Source organism: Trachymyrmex cornetzi, unplaced genomic scaffold, assembly GCF_001594075.2.
Source record: "Trachymyrmex cornetzi isolate Tcor2-1 unplaced genomic scaffold, Tcor1.1 scaffold156, whole genome shotgun sequence".
In the NCBI taxonomy this organism is placed as follows: Eukaryota; Metazoa; Arthropoda; class Insecta; order Hymenoptera; family Formicidae; genus Trachymyrmex; species Trachymyrmex cornetzi.
Genome location: NW_017296157.1, coordinates 1,552,702 through 1,571,480, shown reverse-complemented (window position 1 = coordinate 1,571,480; position 18,779 = coordinate 1,552,702). Strand labels below are relative to the sequence as shown.

General features: G+C 35.6%; 4 protein-coding genes across 6 annotated transcripts; 3 read left to right on the top strand and 1 right to left on the bottom strand.

The window, feature by feature from the left end:
• The first annotated feature begins 481 nt into the window (after positions 1-481).
• Positions 482-5,417, top strand: Brd8 (Bromodomain containing 8). 2 transcript variants are annotated; one of them, XM_018503434.1, is made up of 4 exons: positions 482-622; positions 1,264-3,207; positions 3,262-4,451; positions 4,994-5,417. In XM_018503434.1, the coding sequence occupies exons 1-4, from the start codon at positions 604-606 to the stop codon at positions 5,168-5,170; spliced, it is 3,330 nt and encodes a 1,109-aa protein (XP_018358936.1). In that variant the 5' UTR covers positions 482-603; the 3' UTR covers positions 5,171-5,417. The 2 variants fall into 2 exon arrangements, with proteins under 2 accessions (XP_018358936.1, XP_018358934.1); XM_018503432.1 differs by having other exon boundaries at positions 1,264-4,451.
• A 126-nt stretch (positions 5,418-5,543) lies between these two features.
• Positions 5,544-11,603, top strand: LOC108758423 (heparanase). Of its 2 annotated transcripts, XM_018503400.1 has the most exons (7): positions 5,544-5,985; positions 6,062-6,281; positions 9,494-9,807; positions 9,972-10,218; positions 10,412-10,771; positions 10,849-11,290; positions 11,387-11,603. In XM_018503400.1, the coding sequence occupies exons 1-7, from the start codon at positions 5,857-5,859 to the stop codon at positions 11,553-11,555; spliced, it is 1,881 nt and encodes a 626-aa protein (XP_018358902.1). In that variant the 5' UTR covers positions 5,544-5,856; the 3' UTR covers positions 11,556-11,603. The 2 variants fall into 2 exon arrangements, with proteins under 2 accessions (XP_018358902.1, XP_018358901.1); XM_018503399.1 differs by lacking the exons at positions 5,544-5,985; positions 6,062-6,281 and adding an exon at positions 8,389-8,647 and having other exon boundaries at positions 9,491-9,807.
• A 741-nt stretch (positions 11,604-12,344) lies between these two features.
• Positions 12,345-14,913, bottom strand: LOC108758424 (uncharacterized). Its single transcript, XM_018503401.1, has 3 exons — positions 14,527-14,913; positions 13,088-13,393; positions 12,345-12,886 (listed from the first exon to the last, which is right to left on the bottom strand). Exons 1-3 carry the CDS (start codon positions 14,803-14,805, stop codon positions 12,368-12,370), a joined length of 1,104 nt encoding a protein of 367 aa, XP_018358903.1. The 5' UTR covers positions 14,806-14,913; the 3' UTR covers positions 12,345-12,367.
• A 723-nt stretch (positions 14,914-15,636) lies between these two features.
• LOC108758330 (tektin-3) lies at positions 15,637-18,753 on the top strand. Its single transcript, XM_018503211.1, has 9 exons — positions 15,637-15,752; positions 15,982-16,136; positions 16,293-16,544; positions 16,878-17,110; positions 17,249-17,358; positions 17,423-17,571; positions 17,759-17,981; positions 18,193-18,347; positions 18,408-18,753. The coding sequence occupies exons 1-9, from the start codon at positions 15,705-15,707 to the stop codon at positions 18,616-18,618; spliced, it is 1,536 nt and encodes a 511-aa protein (XP_018358713.1). The 5' UTR covers positions 15,637-15,704; the 3' UTR covers positions 18,619-18,753.
• Positions 18,754-18,779: the final 26 nt, after the last annotated feature.

The following is an 18,779-nucleotide window of genomic DNA, read 5'->3' as shown; positions in this document are numbered from 1 at the left end:
AGGAGCCGTCCAATCAGAGCTTTGGGGTATAAGTTCGATATTATATCCCAGAGCTCTGATTGGACGGCTCGTTATTCCCTGTTGCTTGTGCCTATTGCGTTTCCAGCTTTACAGTGCGCAAAACTCGAATGCGTGGCACCGAAAAAGTTCGGCACTCAATACTCAGTGCTCAGTACGCACTAGTGCAGTCTACCGAACCGAATTTGTCATTAAAGATAAAAGCGCGCTTTTATCGAGGAAAGCGCATTCTGAATACAGGCCACAATATACCTGTATCGTTCCGCGGAAGTATTGGAATAAAATTAGCAGTGTTAAGAGCTCCAAGTTAATTTCTAAGAAGAGATATATACTAAATCAATTGAAACCTCTGCTCCCCGAGGAGGTTATTCATAGGATCAACTAATTCCGTTATTTTCACATGGTACTGTGTCTCTATATTTGAGACGGAAAATCAATCAAGGGGAAATAGAAGAAGAATAGAACTCGTTTTCTGTTTTTTTTCGAAGAGTTGTGGCAAAACGCAGTGACGAATTAGTCGCAAGTTGAAGTTGCGCGTATCTCGTATAAATTGCTCTGAGTTAGAATCTTTCAGAAAGAAGAGCAATGGCATCGATGCAGGACAGTGAGTTCGACTTTTGACAAAAGATGCTTTTGTAGATTAAGACAATTGTATTAAGTTTCAATGCATATTTTGACTTTAAATGAATAGATTTCAGACAATCTCATTCTATACTTGTCGTTACTTCTGGAATACGTTAGTTTTATCTGTTTTAAAATAAACAGATACTTGGACAGATGTCCGAAATGAAATAACGATGTTGCTAACCTATATCACCAAACAAAGAATGTCAACGTAAAAGAATTACTTGCGCAAATTTTCCTTGTTTTAATTGCATTTTTTGTTTTTATATTCAAAATATATATTTAAAGATGACTTTTAAGAGAAAAAATAAGAAAAAAGCAAAATAAAGAAAGGAAATATAACTAAAGTAGATACTGTACATTTATTTTAATAGTTCTAAGATACTCTATTTAAAATTTTTGTCTTATGATTACTACGTAAGTGTATGAGATTAAAGTTCATTTAATCAATTTTGTAATCTTTTTACATGATATTTCCTATTATGATATATGATATTTCTGTTATTTAATTTTTTATTTGTGTGAAAGGTAGTTAAATGATATTTAATTAGAATTAAATTTATTTACTTTAGCACATATAAGCCAAGAGGTAGACGATAATTAATTAAAAACAAATTTCAGGAATGAAATTCAAACGTACAACCTCGAACTGTGACACGTGGTCTACACGGGAACAATTATGTCTTGCATCAAGTGTACTGAAATCTGGGGATCAGAATTGGATAAGTGTATCCAGATCATTGAAACCATTTGTTGAAAAAGAACCATTAAGGCCCACAGACTGGTTCTCGCCAAAGTCATGTGCTATACAATATGCGTGTTTACTGGAAAATGCTGATACGCCAAAAAGAAAGAAGCGGGAGAGCGGCGAGACCACTAGCGAGTCCATAGTCAGAAAATTGACACAAGAGAGAGTAACCGAGTTGAGTCAAATGCTCAACCGTCAGAGGGAGGAGTACCTACGACTCAAGACGGATTTGAATCATTTCAAGTCTAGCACAATAAGTGACGAGAAGCTGGAGAAGATGTGGCTTGATATACAACAGGAAGAACGTGAGATGGAGCAAAAGACACGGACTCACATGGCGTGGCTGGCGAAACGTCAACAGCAACAGAAGCAGGATATAAGTTCACCATCCATCTCGACTTCAATTGTAACCCAAACTCGCAAAGCAGTGGAAGGTACAACGGAGGTACTACAGGAATCCACTGCGACGGAATCATTGGTGGAAAACGATGAGGAAAAGAAAACTAACAGAGGCGGTAGATCTCCATTGTTGACGAGTCTACTAAAATCTCCCAGTCCGACTACTCAGACTGTGCAATCCTTTCCATCCACTCCGGTTCAAGTGAGTTCGCCAACTATTACCAGTCTACTTGGATCAAGTCCTAAAGCGTTAAACGCACAGATGGCACAAAAGGTATCGCCACAATTGCAGCAGTTGGTCTCGACGGCTATAGCTAGCGCGAATACGATACCAGAACGGCCGTCCGTTGGCGCTCCTACGCTCTCTATGCTGTTGGAAATGCCAGCGAGTACGCAGAGAGGATCCCTACCAAATCTGCAAACGACAACCCCCACAGCGAATGTATCCCATGCACAACAGCAACAGACAACCACAACTGTGGCTGCCACCTCCGAAGTGCACAATTTCCAGCAAGCGGCGCAACCGCAAACTCAAGTCCAACAGGCTATCCAGAATGAAGCGATAGCAGCGACGACAATGTCAACAATTCCAGCGACCGCCACCACCTCGACAAATATGCCGGTGTCAGAGAATATGCAGATGCAGATAATTGATCACATAGATGTGATGCGTAAAGACATAATGGTGGATGTGATGGATAAGGATGAGATAAACGACATCATCGGCGACATCGAGGAATTGATCAAGGAAGAGATCAAAGAAGATATTCCCAGTAGTCCACAGACGATAGACACGAGTGGCTCGACAACAACGACGACAACGGCAGTTATCAATAGTCTCACCAGTATGCCCCAACAAGCGACGGAAGTGCTAATACCTACAACGGGACCAAGGCCACAACCGAGAGATGTGGATGAGGCTGTGTCGCTGTCCGATTCGCCGCAAAGCGAAATGGCAATCGAGGAGATTGATTCTAGTACTTCAAATATTGCCGAGATTATTGGAACCGTCGCCATCGATTCACAAGAACCTAAAATTATTGTCACGGAGATCACAGAGACTATATCAAACGCATCGGAGACCAAATCCGAGACGAGTACGTGTGAAAAAAAGACGACTTTGACGGAACAGCTTGTTCAAAAGACAGAAATCAAAGATGAAGAAACTAGTAACGATACTTCAATGGAAGAGAAACAATCGGACGGTGAAACAAAATCCGTGGACGCCTCATCGAACGTAGAGATCGAGGAAAATAACTCTAAACTTTTGGGCGATACGAAGAAAACGATAAACGAGACTATGGAAGACGTGAAAGAGGAAGCTGAAGAGGAAGAGGAAACGGAAGTGACTGCGCCTGTTTACAAAGAATCATCCGATAGCGTTAAAGAGCAGAAGGAGTCTCCAGAAGACACTGAAGGTAAACATAATGCGGGATTAGATCAATTAGAAATATATTTGGCGAAAATTACAGGGGATCAGCAGGACGTGCCGTCCGCGGAGATTGTCAGCATCTCTTCAGAGGTGACGAATGATCTACCCAGTGCCGAAGATACGGAAAAATCGCAAGATATTAGCTTGATCCTGGAGGACGACGAGAGCAGTCAAAACACGGAGAGTAAAAAGAAAGTGGCAACAGAAGAGCGAATTGTCGAAAACACGGTCGAAAACACTGAATCCTTAGAATCGTTTAAAGAGGAATCGATAAAAGAAAAGAATGTTGTGGAGATAAAGGAAGAATCTTCGATAAAGTCACAGACAGAAGAAACGAATGAGGAAACATTGGAGATAGGCACAGAGCTTAAGAAAGAGAAGATCAAAGATTCCTCGGAGGACGCTACAAGTTTCATCTTGCAGAATGTAGAAGTCAAAGAGGAGGAGGCCGACAAAGGACCGGCTGATGGAAACGAGGATACTAAACAAGTGACCATAGAGGAAGTGAAAAGTGTCAAAAGCGAGCCAGTCGAGGCCACGACTGCCGACGCAGAAATACACATTAAGAAAATGGAGAGTGCAGAAGTCAAATCCGAGGAATCAAAAGCCGAAACGGAACCGGAAGCTAGCGATTCGTTCCATAGGAAAAGCCCGCTTCACGGTTCATCGGAGGAAGACAAGAAAGAGAAAATGGAGGTGAAGGAGAAAAAAGAGGAGAAAGAGGATGTCAAGAAAACCACGGAAGGCGAGCAGAGCGTAAAAAAGGAGGTAGAATCTACAGTCGTGGAAGAACCCGGAGAATTAGACGAGGAGGAGTCATCGTTGAGCAAATTGAGTAGCAACCGGGCGATGAAGACGTACTCCAAGAAGCAGAACGTCGCTGTGGACAGCGAGCCAGAAAATGAGAGCACTGGAGAGGGCGCGGATTATCGTGCTTGGAAGAAAGCGGTCATGCTCGTCTACAATCGTTTAGCCACGCACAAATACGCGTCGGTGTTTCTCAGGCCGATCACAGAGGACCAAGCGCCTGGGTATCATTCGGTGATCTTCCGACCGATGGATCTATCAACTATCAAAAAGAACATTGACAACGGCACAATTAGGTCGACCATGCACTTTCAGAGGGACGTCATGCTTATGTTCCAAAATGCGATCATGTATAACAAACATGACACGTTTATCTTTAAAATGGCAGTTTCAATGCAAGAGGAGTGCTTACAACATATGCAGGCAAGAAAAAGATTCTGTTTATTATTCATAACTCTAATTCAAATAATATATTCTTTTTTGCTAACGATTGCTGGTGTGCTTATTTTAAAATGTTTTTGGAAACTGGTTAGAAAGGAAAGCAATACAATACTAATCAAAATATTGTTAAAAATATGTTTGTTTGTTTTTTTTTAAATCACTCTCAGTACGCATTTTATCATACTGTTTAAAGTATCTTCCTTTTGTGTATTTTCGAATACAATAGAATGAATAGAATTTTGTTTATCTGAACATGTCAGTTTCAATAACGGTTCAGATAATAGAAGTTGATTTCTACTTCTACTAGTACTTATTAGTTCTGATAAGGAGCTGACATTCAGAAAACTGAAGTCGAGCATGTCTAGCTCTTATCAGAACTATGGTAGTTTTCTACTAACTGTAGTTTTCTGGTAATAGGAACTCTGCTAACAGTTCGGATACTTGGAACTAAGCATGAATTTGTTCGTATAAATGGAGTGTTGATAAACGGAGTTTTGTTTATCACTAATGTTGTTAAATTTCAGATTTTGGTACAAGCAACGGGAGAAGGAACGTTCCGAAGGGAGACTAGAACCGCTGCAAGCAGTAGTAGCGAGGCAAACGAGAATAGTCTTAAGCGGAAACGAAGTCACATTACTCCGAGTCCCCACGATACCGACACTCCGCGCTCGAAAAAACGCAGAAAATCCGAGAACGATTAAACTAGAATAACAAGTTGTACATAAACATGTAAAAAACACGCTTGAAAAAAAAGAGAAATGTGGCAGAGAGAGAGGGGGGGAATAGAGACATATTTTTTATGCATTGACAAAATACATACTGACGTCATATGCGAGAATAAGTGATACCTAATGCCTACGAAAAAAGCATGTGATATAATCATTGTACAAAGTTAATTTATCTCTCTTATATTTTGTAAGGTCAGTTATAATACTCGCGTGCAACAATTCGTCGTATATATAGTTGTGAAATATTACGAAGTGATCTTTTTCAATTTTACTTTTTCATCTGTCTTTATCTTCAAAAATATAAGAGATTATATCTAAAAAAAAGATAAAGCAATAAATTGCTTTTGCTGCCAAAAATATCGACTGCATTGTTTTCTACAAACATGAAATAAACAAAAATTTTGCGAGTTTCTAGGAATTAAGTCCATAAAAAAATGAATCCGTATTGTGATGAATTTGACAAGATATCTGATGGTATCTCAATATCGTGAAAAAAACACTACACATCTTGTGTAACTTTTAACTGTCTAATCGATTATCCGAATATACATATATCGTAAAAATTCGCCAGTATATTGAAACAATAATTGTAAAATGCGATAAATTGCACGTCATATAGTTACAACGGCGTTCGACTTGTATATATGTAAAATAAGAAGATGGGATATTATTGCGCTTGGGGAGATGCGAAGATGAAGGGCAGCTCCGAAGAGGAGGGTTATGAAAATTGTGTCACTGACATTGGAGAAAAGAGAGGAGAACGCACCTCGAATACCTATGGAGAAGCTGTGAGCGAAGCACGAAAATAAATAAGTAGTGCATGGATAATAGTACAAGCCATAGAATGATGTTAATCATTTAAAGCCACTTGTTCCGGCTCCACCGATCTCGGATGATACCGATCGACAATTCTGGGCGGAGGATGAGCTGAGCAGCTCAGAGTCACGGCAGAGATTAACTGCAAGGAGGAAGCGTCGGCATAGCGTTTCGTACAGGAACCGCGCCGCGAACAAGAGTCGATCCCGCGCTCCCCATCCCTCGAATTCCAGCTCCGATTCGATTCACGCGGAGACCTCGGCTAAAGGTAAATTTCAATGTATCCTCATTTTACGTTCTATTTTTCATTGACACGCGTTGCGTCGAAGATCGAACGTTATACATACAGTAGCCTGATAATCGCCAACTAACAATCCAATAAACACCAACAAACAATAACATGACACCAATGTTATAATTTCGTATTGAATGATATAGTTTTTAATGTTTTTATGTATGTGTTATAATTATACTGTTTGTGAAAGAAATTATAACTAAATTATATTGATATTATTAGTTGATGTTTCCTTTATAAAAATTCAATAGTAGTTACTGTACTTTTAATACTCAAAATAAATGATTAATTGATCAATACTAATATTAAATTTTTATAAGAGTTAACTGCGAAATGAGTTACATTACATCAGTGTTATAATTCCTTATTTTATAATATAAATATAATATATGTAACAGTAATGTAAGTATAAGTATGTAACAGTTACATTGTGGAAATTATAATATTGATATAATGGCTGCGTTCAGTGGACTTAACAGTTGAGTGAGCGCTCGCTGTCATTGATATATTCTTTTAGAGCAATCAGCATTTTAGATCTGGAAGAATACATCAATAGCAACGAACGCTCACTCAACTGTTGAGTCCATTAAATGCAGCCAATGTTACTGTAAATTGGAGTTTACTAGGATACTCTTAATACTCGTAACGTAATTCCTTAACATTATACTGGACAAGCACACTCATTTTTGAATGTATAATTATTTGTAGTTTGCAGAATACGAAGACGTTGGTTGAATTCTAAAATAAAGAAATTACAATCAAGAAAAGCATCGTACATCAGTACCGAGGAAACTGCTTGCACAGTGAACAAAGTAGTCTCTTCGGAACATCAGGCTACCTCTACTTCTAGTTCACGTCTCGAGAGTCGTGAATCAGTCTTGTGGCGAGAAAATCATTGTGAACAAGCAGACAACACATTACGAAACGTTAAGAAAGTCCGTCTGAAAAAAACACGCGGTCTACCTAAATCTAAACTAAAATAAAACTACAATGTTCCAGTGATTATCATAATCAGAAAATTTCTTCATAAAAAAGTTGTGTATATATGTTTCACTCCACCGTTATAATGCATATTAAAAGCTGCATGAAATTAACAAAGTTAAGTGTAAAAGTATATAAATACTTTAAACAATTAAATATCTAATAATGATACTGTCATGTTAACAGAATATATACAGGGTGTCTGGAAATTATCGCCAAATGTTTCGTACGTGGGTAGAACAAACTATACTGAGTCGAAAAGTCCTGTACTATTTTGCAGTGTCAGCAATAGTTAACGAGATATTAATTACTAAAAATTGCAAAATATTGGTCTTGAATAATTTTTTACTCAAATACTACCAACTTTATTGAAAAACTGCGAGAGACAAAAATCATTTATCTTCTCATAAAGTTCTGAGAATTTTTTCAGAATATTTTCAGAATTTTTTAATACCGTATTTTCTCATGTTGGTAAAAATAAGAAAATGCAGTACTAAAAAGTTAATAAAAAATTCTCAGAACTTTATGAGAAGAAAATAAATGATTTTTGTTTCTTGCAGTTTTTTTGTAAAGTTGATAGTATTTGAGTAAAAAATTATTCAAGACCATTATTTTGCAATTTTTAGTAATTAATATCTCGTTAACTATTGCTGACACCGCAAATTGGTACAGGACTTTTCGAATCAGTATAGTCTGTTCTACCCACGCACGAAACATTTGGCAGTAATTTCCAGTACCCTGTATATGTATTATTTTCGTTGTCATGCATTTATATATATAGATTTTTTATTTTTTATATAAAACAGTCTTTAATGTACACTAATCCACACTGAGAAAAATGTAATGTCAAATTTTAATAAATAATTATTTAAATATTAATATAACATTTATTTACATTTTAAGTTATTTATTAAAATAAATATTTGCTAAAAAAAAAATAGTTAAATTAATAATTCTTGTACCGAATAAATATATGTTTACATTTAGTAAATATTCAACTGGCACTATTTAAATAAATATTTATTAAAGTTGAGCACATTTTTTTCTCAATGCCAAGTTTGAATGACCAAATTCGTTCATAGTTTTTATCGCGCCCGTCTCGATACTCTCGATTGTTCTCGCGGCGCTAAGCGGAAGCAGAAAGCAGGAGGAGGAGCGTTCAATTGTTGACGTCGCAAAAAGAGCGGAATCCGCATGTGACATTTGCGACCATTTGAGACTGATCTGAGACAGTTGTTCCGGTTTTCTAGACTCCGGTTAGGCTGTGGGAATCTTCTCGACGACGATGAGTTATTTCGTGAGCAATGACTGGGGCAAGGGCCGGTATCAGGAACTGAGCGATTCGCGTGTACGTGGTAGTAAGTTGAAACTTCGGACATATCTATTTGAAGAGATATGCGAGATGAATGTACGACTCGCCTTTACTTGCCTCGCTGTCGATTGAATCACTTCTTCTAAAATATTATATCAATTATCGCATATTACGTTCTATTTTTGTCGGTGTTACATCGCCGACAATAGCTATTAGCTGTCAATGACCATCTTGCCGCCATACTTGCCGGGAATTTCGCGTCACATGGTCATATTTCAAACGTATATAATATATGCATTTGAGTAACATTTTATAGCTTTCTTTATTAAATTTATTTTAATTGCATAAGAATAAATTATTTATCTCAGAATTATAAAACAATAAAAAAAATTAAGAAAAATATCAAACACAAGCAAATAATTAGATCACAAATTAGGAACTAATTCAAGCATCAACAAAGAAAACAAAAATTAGTTTTCCAAACCATTAGACAATGTTTTGACTTACAATTATTTTCAGCTAAATTACAAAATTATTTAATTACATCTTGCAGTTTTATAAAATTAAAAGTACAATATTTTGTAAGAGTGTAAAATTCTTTGTAGTATATTAAAACTGTTGTTCAATAGTTATACGCATGTTGCACTTTCTTATTTGTTAACATATCTTTTTTGCAGCTAGACAGTAGGGATTAGCGGTAATTATTATTGCTGAAGATGGCTCAAAATTGTTAGCCGAAACGTCCAAAATAATTTAATAATAATTGTTATATAATATAAGATAATTTACGCAACAAATATCTAGCGTTGACTCCAAACTGCCCATTGTTTATTATACATTTAGATATCTTTTTTATTATTAAATGAATCTTGACATGTTCTTCCTATAGCAGGCCCAGCTGTACGTTCTATACTCTGCTGCACTGCATTGGGTCTATGCTCGACGCTGTTGATTCTCTCATTATGGAGCTCCAATATCCAAGTTCCAATCCACCTCTATGTATTCCATTTTGACAGACAGCAGCCTGTATTACACATGGTTTCCGACAAGTTCTTGTCGTTCGGTCTCGATACGTCCTTACTTCGAAGAATGAATGAGTTACCTGTTGGACAACAGAAATTTATTAATTTGGCCCGTCACTTAAGTCCTGCTTATGTCAGAGTGGGCGGAACCTCTGCGGATTGTTTGACATTTGTTCAGGATCAGGTTGGTTTGCAAAATATAATATTCTTCATAAGTAACACACATATATTTGTCATGTAAACTTATTTACCTTTCCTACCTATTTCGAAATTATAGAACATCATTAACTGTTATAAAACTGCTTGTAGGTTTAATTTTAATGTTTTAATGCATACATGATGATTCAGATGGAACAAAACTCGTCCGAGAAGATCCTTAGTCCTGTGGATGACCAGGATATCAGCAACTTTACTATCTCCGGCGCGGATTTGCTTGCTATCTACGATTTTACAGTGAAGTCGGAGTTACGAATGATCTTTGATCTGAATGTATTGCTCAGAAATCCAGATGGATCCTGGAATAACAGTAACGCACAAAAGATTATCGCATTCACTAAGAATCAAGGCATGACGTTAGATTGGCAATTGGGAAATGGTAACTATATAAATGTGAAAAATCAACATATGTAAAATATGATTAACATATAAATATTAAATTAACAATCAATTAAAAAATTTTAATTGTTTGATGGTATCAGTATAAATATTTAGTTATCATAAAGTGTGTATACATAAGTAGAATTATATGCGCATGTAGTCCCTAATATTTATTTTGACAATGTTTTTAGAACCAAATTCCTTTAAACACGTGTTCAATGTGACAATTCCTGCGACCGAACTTGCGAAGGATTACGATAATTTAAGGCAATTGCTAAACGAAGCAGGATATGTCGACAGCATTCTCGTTGGACCAGAAGTTAATCACGTCGGAGATTCTAATGAGATGGGGGAGCTGTATGTCAAGGCATTTTTGAGTAGCCAGAAGAATACTGTGAATTATGTCACTTGGCATCAGTATTATCTGAATGGACGAGAGGCTAAAGTCAATGATTTCGTGGCACCTTCCACGTTCAACTGGTTACCAGCGCAAATCAATTCCATGAGACAATTTATTGCCGAGTCGGGGAAAGATGTTTCTATGTGGCTGTGTACGTATCTTACATTAATATCAAAATATTAGATATTATTGTATAGTACAAAGACTGCAAAAAAATTTAATTTATAGCCGAGACCAGCACTGCATTTGGCGGAGGTGCGCCCGGATTGTCCGACAGATTTGTAGCCGGATTTTTATGGTTGGATAAATTGGGATACAGCGCTAGCGCGGGATTAGACGTCGTTACAAGACAATCATTATTCGGCTCGAATTATGCTATGGTATCACCGAATCTCACACCCAACCCTGACTGGTGGGTCAGCGTCTTTTACAAGCAATTTGTTTCGGAAAAGGTTTTGAAATTGTCGAGGCCTGACAATTTTGGCTGCGTACGCTTGTACGCGCATTGCACGTCGAAAAATGCGCTGATTTCCAGAGTACCGGCTGTCACAATCTACGGAATGAATATAGACAAAACTGCGGCCTACGTACATATTTCGGGATTATTTGTACAAAACAGTAAAACCATGATTTCGTATTACTCTCTAACTGCTGATCATTTGCAGTCGAGGTATGTATGAAATAATGAATAAAATTCTATAATAATAATCAAACGAATATTAAGCTAAATGAATAGTAAATTGAGTCATATTTGTTTTTTTTGCAGTGAGATAAAGCTGAACGGTGAAGCTGAAGCGCTAAAATTGCGACCGAATGGTGATTTGCCACCGTTTCGACCTGTGATATTAGATCCTACAAATCCCGTATTATTACCACCATATTCTATGGTGTTTATGATAATTCATGGTACCAATGTTCCTGCATGTTCGGCATGAATAAGTTTTTAAAAAAGGTGACAAGTTGATTTTACAGGACATTTATACTGTATATATTTCTTATACATTATATTAAACATTTATATTATAACTTATGTTACATACTTTTTTACAAACTCTTATTAACAAGGAAGCTTAGATAGACATCAGAACCGTTCACAGAAGGCGCGAGGCCGTAGTAGAAATTTATTTGTCTACCGCGTAACAGTTCTCAGTTTACAATCTGCTTTTTTCTATCATTTCTGATATAATAAATATTACATTGCCTGTTACAAATAGTAACAGGCAATAACGTTGTATGTAGCTGTAATTTCATCGCGAGTTCATGTGGCTATACAATTTTTTTTTCTATTGCGTATTATATAATATATTCCTGTGTTTAAAAGAACACTTATTGTTCGGATTTTTATTTAATAATATATATTGTGCTACCTTCATTCATTCGAAGAATTTTTTATCTTTTCCATAAAGACTGAATACTAAAATAACAGTTCATAACCATTGTATCATACAAACAGCAAACTCACAATAGCGAACAATTACAAATATCGAAAGTAATATTAAACAAAGGAATGATATTTATACATCGAGCGAAAGTTCATAATGAAAGTTCGTAACGAGACTAGTATTATCATTACTACTCAATACTTTCTCGGTTTTTGTGAAAACATGTGACACTCAAATTAGAGAAACTAAACGTTCAAGACAACAATCATCATCGTGAACAATCGATATGATCTTATCTGACAATAGATTTCGCACGAGTATTCAATACCTACAATTGCATTATAAGTTCCATTATTATTATTATTCTACTCCGCGCTGGAAATCGTGATAGTTTTCCCCTTAGGATCATCGAATCTGTCCATCGTGCGGATATCCATGATCATGGTGAGCGCCCATATCATGATCAACCCCAGTATTACCGTCACGAATATCCCCGTCCAAATTGGTATACTGGTAAAACCGACGCAGTCGTACGCGTCGCTGAACGTTGCACCTTTGTGACCGACCTGTACTTGCATATCCATGATATTTAAGAACGTGGTACCGTCCGTGAAGGTGGTTTTCGGTGAGCAATGATAAGAGAAACCGAACGGAAAAGAAATGTCTCGCTTGGTGGATAGAGTATTAACTCCATTGATCGTCTCGTAGGTCACTTTGGTCAACGTGTAGTAGCCTCTTTTGATCTCGAACGAAAACTCAAGCGTTAGACTGCCGATGGTCTGATCGTCAAGCTTGATAGTCAAGATCATCGTGTTATTATTGTTCTTAGATGACATTCCGGTGACTTTAGATTGAACAAGCTGCACTTCTGGCTTGTCAGATATCTGCAATGGCACAACACTTTTTTTGTATTACCTTTAATTTTTTTAGCCTTCCTAAATTAATTGACATCGAATAGGTTCATGTTTTTTGTAAATTCTTTCTCTTTTATCACTTAATATAAAAGTTATAAAAAGAAAGTCTCAAAACTTGAGAAATTTGCTTTAAAATTTTTTATGCAATATTATTTTATTAATGTTACTTACCTTGAGTGTCAATGGTTGAGCGGAATACAATAGAACATCGTCTGTTTTTATCTTGAACTCTGAAGTAGAATTGTCCGCAAGCACTTCTCTCTTTATTCGCTCAGTGTAGCTGTAACGGCACTGTTTTCCAGTAAGTACTATGCATCCGTTCGAATCGATGTCCTTGAGGATCATGTTGAGATTATGATCATCATTAATATCCTCTATCATTTTTTTCTGTTTACAGATCTTTTGGATTATCTCGTCGGATGAAACGACACACGCGAAATAAAATATTTTGGAACCATTAGTGGCATTTGACAGCACCTGTAACATTTGTACATTTATAACAATTTTATTTTATGATTTCTGAAAGATTCTCTAAAAGAAATAATTGATGTATCTGTTTTTAATTCTAAATTTCATTACTCTGTATGCTTTCCATTTGGTGATGCAACTGTAATTCTTTATTAACACTCTGAATATCAAGAAAAATGAAATATTTGTATCGACTTGTATCACTATATAGATAAAAAGTACTCAAACATAATATATTAAGACATACGAATGCAGGATGGAAAATACATTTGTAAATCATAATAAAACAAACTAAAATAGTCTTATTGCCATTAGATGTTCAACGTAGGAATTTCTTTCTGTGTGTATCTTTTATTTTTAAATTATAACAAATACATTTTTAGAATCCACAGGAGAAGAAAAGAGTGCAAGAATATAATTCTAAACTGTCATTATTGATAATACATTAAAACATACGCATGTAGAATAGAAAAACATGTAGATCATAGTGAACAAACTAGTCTTATTACCATTAAATATTCAATGCAAATTTGGGGATATTTTCTTCTTGTATCTTTCATTTTTAAATTATAACAAATGTATATCCATAATCCAGAGAGAAAAGAAAGGTATATAAGAAATGAGAGAGGTAACAGATTAAAACTTATGACAATAATATTGCAACAGTGATCTACTTTCTATCAAAACTGTCAATTTCACTTTTGCGTTGATTAAATTTAGTGTGCTATTTCTGTTGGAAGTAGAGATTTTGTGAATTGAAGTAATGAAAAGAGTGCAATCAAACGTATTTCTATCGACTTATTTTGGTTCAACGCTGCTTTAAATGTGAATGAATGCTTTAGAGGAAACTATACACTAGACTAATGTAAACCAGAATGCAATCAAAATTCGAGATTTCTTTCCACGAATTCTTCCTCCATTATCTTTTCCTATATTTCTTCTTAAAGCCCAGTTCCACAACTCATGGTTAAGTCTTAAGATTCAACTTATTCGTTGTCTTTCTAAAATTGAAAAGAGATGAAAAACAAATTGAACCTCGGTTAAGAGTTAACTGTGAGTTATGGAACTGGACCTAAGACTTTCTGATAAGCATCTCTTTTGTAGCCACAGATAAATGCCAGGAAGGGGCGAAGAGGACTAACCTTGCTATTCCGCAGATCCTCAACACATAGCTCCTCAACAACAATCGCTGGCTCGGTAACGTTCAACTGCAACAGGATCTTTTCGAACTCGTCAGGAGTCAACCTCTGCAGCGGACTCGACGGTACCTTTCTGTAAGTAGCATCATAGTCAGACGAATCGTGCGAGCACCAGATCACAGTGGGCGTGCAAGCGTAGGCGAAGACTAGCTGACAGACGAGGGACAGTGCGAAGAATGATACGCGGACCATATTGCTCGTCTTTCCCGTGCCTCTCGTCATCCTGGAAGTCGAGTTGAGGCCGGGTCAAACCAACGCGAATTCACGCTGAACCGTATGCACAGTACTGATTCAATGGAGCAGAAGGCACTCCGAAAGCACCTGACTATTACCTCGTGACGCTCACTCGCATCACGTGGCCGATGCACTTCCGGATTTCGAAAAGGCGCCCCGCCTAGATAAGAACATCGAAGTGGTCGAAATTATCAAGAAAAAAAGGGAAAATATTTTTATTATATATATTATTACTTTTACTATTATTATTATTATTATTACTTTTATTCAAAACAATATTAATTATAAAGGGCATACCACTACGCAAGATATTAGAAGCGAATAATATATAGATTTATTAAATTTACTGTGTATGTGTGTGTGTGTTATTGTTATTATTATTATTTTACTTGATTATTTTGGAGTAGATATTGCATTTTCAAAATCACTTGAGAAAAAAAGGAAAATATTTTTGTTATGTTGATGTGTTATATTATTGTGTGTGTACGTTGATTGTATTATTAACTCTTACTTGTGTATTCACACTTAATAAAGCGTTTATTATTGTACTATTTTTGTTGTACTATTTTATTATTGTTATTATTATTATGTTTAGTTTTGGAGTAGGTATTGCGTTTTCAGAATCATTCGAGAAAAAAAGGGGAAAAAAGAAAATAATTCTTTTATATATTATTATTATTATATTATTATTTTATTATTCCATTTGGTTACTTTCATGATAGATTACTTCGGAGCATGATGCAAGTAGACATGTCTTCGGAGTAGGCATTGCGTTTTCAAAATCATTCGAGATTTGATTTACTTCAAGTTAGTCGCATTTCGAAATTGCATTGAATTGCTATCTCTTCTTCGGACGTGGAAAGAAACCTACGAAATTTATTGTAATCATGGTCAACGTTAAAACCGAGAAAAGGACTGAAACTGTTATGTATTCCGTAAATATTATTATTATTATTAAGTATTACGTATTATCGTATTGAAGTTTAAACGATTCTGTCAATTTCATATTAATCAGATGTAGGGTTAAAATATAGGAAATTGTAACAGCAATTTTATTTAATATGTATGCAAAAACACTCGAGGAGCAAACCATCCTATTGAGATTTTCAATTAATGCCATATTTATTCATTTCTTATTACTTAAATATCTGTTATTATGTCTAGCAACTTCAACCGTGGAGTGCAGTCAGCGTTTCACCGTGTATGGAGCAGGTCGCAGGTCCTCCGATTCCAACCAGAATTGGAGAATTTTACAAGACTCCAAGGCCGCATCCCTGGCGACCTACCTTAGGATATGAGGTTGTAGAGGTGGCTCCCTTGTGAGTAGTTCACTATAGTTCTAATATTCACTGATGCATAAATTCTAATTTGAAAAAGTAAAAGATGAATAAAATCCAATTTAAAGGTCTACGCTATTTTTAACATAAAAAATAAAAATTAATTTCTTTTATTCAAATTAATCGTAATTTACTTAGGCCTGCACAGCCAATAACGAATCTGCTGGTGGATGCTTGTCGCACGTCACGTGGCTTGGCGACGGAACCACTGAAGTTTCCAAATTTGGTAACCGGTTTTGATCGTAATCCTTCGCACGCGGCACGTGCTGCGCTTTACACGCGATACACTCCATGTGATTGGATACAGAATGAAATCAAACTCTATAATGAAGCGAATGAGAATAGATGTTACTCTGAAAAATTGCGCAAAAACAATGCGTGCTTAATGCGGTAGGAGTACATTTTTAAGACTCGAGTTGATGTTTCTTTTAAATCAAATTATTTAGTGATGTATTAATTGTTTTAACTTTGCATTAGCGCGCGCAAAGTATATCCTTAAAGTTTTTCATTTGTTATTATATTTGATTTCCTATAAAATTATAAAATAATTTATAAAAAGATTAAGAAATTGTTTGCAGAAAGTTATTCAATGCATAGAAATACCGTTATGTTAAAACTGATTTAATTATTCCAGTTATCTTAAAAATTATTCGTTAATAAATTATACCATGATTTGTGTGTGAATTCTTGAAATATATTGTTGCTGCGATATATTTATTTCAGAGAAGTAAACGAAAAGGTAAAAAAGGGACAAATAGAGAGTGGTCGAAAACTCGGGGAAAGAATCACAGATGTTACTTTCTGGCGGAATGAAGTGGCATCAGAATTGGAGAGATTAATCGTAGAAAACGGTAAAATGCAGGACAGTCGTCGCAAATTGCAAACCGTGATCCAAAGTCTTGAAGGACAGTTACATATTGCGCAAGAATGTCTTTATCACCGGGAGTCGAGAAAAGGTTTTTCATTTTTTTTTATATTAGATAATAAAGAGACTCGATATTGAGATTAAAAATAAGCAATCGCTGTAAAAAAATGGAAGAATATTTTAGAATTGCATCACCTAGAAGGCTTAATTAATTAATTAATATTGATAGGCATTGATTTGGTACATGATGAGGTCGAAAAAGCTCTGCTAGAAGAAGTTGAAATAGTGAGAAACTGTGAGAAAAAATTGAAACAGGTCATGGATAGATGTGTTAATCAGGTATGTCATATGTTTATCGATATTATGTGGTATCAACCTTGAAAACTCCTTCAATATTTTTCAGTTAATAAATGGTAGAGCTGTGCAGCATCAGCTACAGATTGATATACAAAACAAAGAAACAGCCTTAGGAATTGATAACGTGTGTCACCAGATGAACAATTTTACTCGAGGTCTGCAATATTACGGTGGTATAGAAAGATACGATCCTAGGTAATTATGAAAGCTTTCATTTATAAGCACACTATTTTGAGAGAGAAGAAAGAAAGATTACAAAATGAAACTTTTTCACATAAATTGATATTTGTATAATAACATATTTTACTTTACTAAGCAAGATATATTCTTTGTACACCTTATTTCTCTACTAACTGAAGCTATAATAACTATGTTTATGCAGTGTTATTGCGCCTGAATTTTGGGCAGAAGCGACAAATAGTATAGTGAAGAAATCACAAACGGAACGAGCAAAATCGCACCAATTGCGAAATGATATTGACAATGTTATAAATGCGGTAGTCTACGAAATATGCGAAGCTTGGGCTGAAACCAATAAAGCGCTGGACAGACGAGTTGCCGAAATGTTGGAAGCGAAAGAAAAATTACAAACGCATTTACATAAGGTAACATTTTTGTTACAAAAAACAAAAAACTGGGATGTAAGATCATAGTGAGGGTGTGTAAATTTTTATCAACATTATAAACAATGTAAAAAATTTAGAAAACATCTAAAAAAGTATTTGAAAAGTTATAAAATCTTCATAACGTCTTTAGATCCTTCTTGTTTAAATCTTATGCACAAGATTCGATATTATCTATATGTGGACATTTTAGATTCAGGAAGAGATTTTTGACGTCGAAAAGAGTGTAGCATTAATGCAAAAGACTATCGCCGATAAAAGTCCAGTATTGAAAGTAGCGCACACGCGACTGGAGGCCAGGACACATCGTCCGGACAATGAATTATGCAAGGATGATGCCCAATTCAGGTTTGTTAAAAAATCATTTACGTGTCACTATTTAAATAACAATATTTACGTGCTTCATAGGATGAACAAAGAAGTAGAGGATATTAATAAAATAGTGTATGATTTGAATATGAAACTGCAACAATCTGAGGCGCAACATCAGCAACTTTTGCGCACGAGATCTAATCTGGAAAGCAATTTAAAGTCTAAGATAGATGCACTGTTCATTGATAGAGAAAAGTGCATGGGACTCAGAAGGAGTTGTCCGATTTCGTCGATTGTGAAATACTGAAGCCGTTAGATTGCAGTGCACATAAAGTTTTACCAAATTTTATAATGCAGGCTATATATTCATGTTTCATTAATAGAAATGTTAAAAAGTTTTTGCAAGATATATGAAACAAGATGTTAAATTAATATAGAATTGAAAAGAAATTATTAAATATATATATA